Raw genomic sequence first — 1,654 nt, forward strand, 5'->3', positions numbered from 1 at the left:
CGGGGGGACAGCGGGACGGGCAGGGGGACAGCGGGACGGACAGGGGGACAGCGGGAGGGGGCAAGGGGACAGCGGGAGGCGACAAGGGGACAGCGGAAGGCGACAAGAGCGGGGAGGGTGGCGGGTGACGGCGCGCAGCCGCGGGGTGCAGCGGGGAGGCCGCGGGGACACGGCGGGGGACACGGGGGGGACACGGGGACACGGCGGGGGACACGGGGGGCGCGGGCAGCCCGGCCCTGCCCCGCTCACCTGTCGGGCTCCGGCGGCGGGCCGGACATCGCAGCGGCACCGAGCGGGAACGGCCGCGTCCTCCGCGCGTGGGGGGCGGAGCCAGCGGGACACGCCCCGGACACGCCCCGGACACGCCCCCGGTGCCCGGCTCGCCCCCCTCGTTGTCGCTGCTCGGGTGCTCTGTGTGCGCACGGCCGGTGTAATGCATCAATGCAGAGAGAATTTTCATGTTCTGGGCGCGTTTCGTGTTATTTCTTGAGATATTTGTATTATTATACAATTTGTGTCATAATAATAATTTGTATTTCGTGTTATTTCTTGAGATATTTGTATTATTATACAATTTCTATAATAATTATTATTATAATTTGTATTTCGTGTTATTTATTAAGATATTTATATTATTATACAATTTCTATAATGATAATAATAATAATCTGTATTTCGTGTTATTTATTGAGATATTTATATTATTATACAATTTCTATAATGATAATAATAATAATTTGTATTTCGTGTTATTTATTATTTATTGAGATATTTGTATTATTACACAATTTGTAGTATAATAATAATAATGATAATTATGATAATAATTTGTATTTCGTGTTATTTATTGAGATATCTGTATTGTTACGTATATTATGCTGGAATCCCAGGATGGTTCGGGTGGGAAGGGACCTTAAAGCTCCTCTCGTTGCATCCCCCCCGGCCATGGGAAGGGATCATTTCCATGGAACAGGTTGCTCCAAGCCCTGTCCAACCTGGCCTTGGACACGTCAGGATCTGCCTGCTGCTGGCAGAGCTGCTTGGGGGAAAGGAAAGAAAAAGAAACCAAAAAAACAGCCCAAACCTGCAGCACATTCAGGGGGGAATAAAAAGGGAATTAAAAGGGAATAAAAGCCTCTTAAGCTGAAGGGTTTTGATGCTCCTGGAGCTCCCCAGCAGAGCAATGAACCCCGGAGCCCCAGCAGTGGGGGGCACCCCCTGCCCAGCCCTGCAGCGTCCCTGCAATTCCTGGAGAGGGGAATTCCGGAGCTGCAGCCCAGGAAAGCCCCTCACGCCCCTCACCCACCCCCGGCTCCTCCCGGGCTGGAAACGCCCGAGGTTTGTGCCCAGAGAAGCTCCTTGGGAAGAGGGGGGCTTTAGGGGATTTCCCGTATTCCAGGGGCTGCTCCAGCCCCAATCCCTGTCTCAGCATCCTGCCCTCCCCCTGTGCTGAGCCCAGAGCAGCTCTGGGAGCGGGGGGCTCTGGGGGGACCCTTCGAGCCACCCAAGGCCCAGAGCAGAAATGAAAACGCTCTATAAACAAATGTAAGCGCTCGAGCAAACACACAGCGCTGCTCCCGGCGCCTTCCAAGCGCTCCGCTCCCCGCTCCTGGAAATATCCCACACTGGGAGCACCCCCAGCGCTGCCCCTCTC

General features: G+C 54.1%; 1 protein-coding gene across 3 annotated transcripts in view; it reads right to left on the bottom strand.

Annotated features, from left to right (window-relative positions):
- The window catches only part of CARD8 (caspase recruitment domain family member 8), a 12,346-nt gene extending 12,031 nt beyond the window's left edge, over positions 1-315 (bottom strand). For all 3 annotated transcript variants that reach the window (XM_041468034.1, XM_041468033.1, XM_041468032.1), the window contains exon 1: positions 250-315. In XM_041468034.1, coding sequence (XP_041323968.1) covers positions 250-278 — 29 coding nt within the window. In that variant the 5' untranslated portion in view covers positions 279-315. The remainder of the gene's footprint in view (positions 1-249) is intronic.
- Positions 316-1,654: the final 1,339 nt, after the last annotated feature.

The sequence above is a fragment of the Pyrgilauda ruficollis genome, unplaced genomic scaffold (assembly GCF_017590135.1).
Source record: "Pyrgilauda ruficollis isolate IOZ18807 unplaced genomic scaffold, ASM1759013v1 scaffold21, whole genome shotgun sequence".
NCBI lineage: Eukaryota > Metazoa > Chordata > Aves > Passeriformes > Passeridae > Pyrgilauda > Pyrgilauda ruficollis.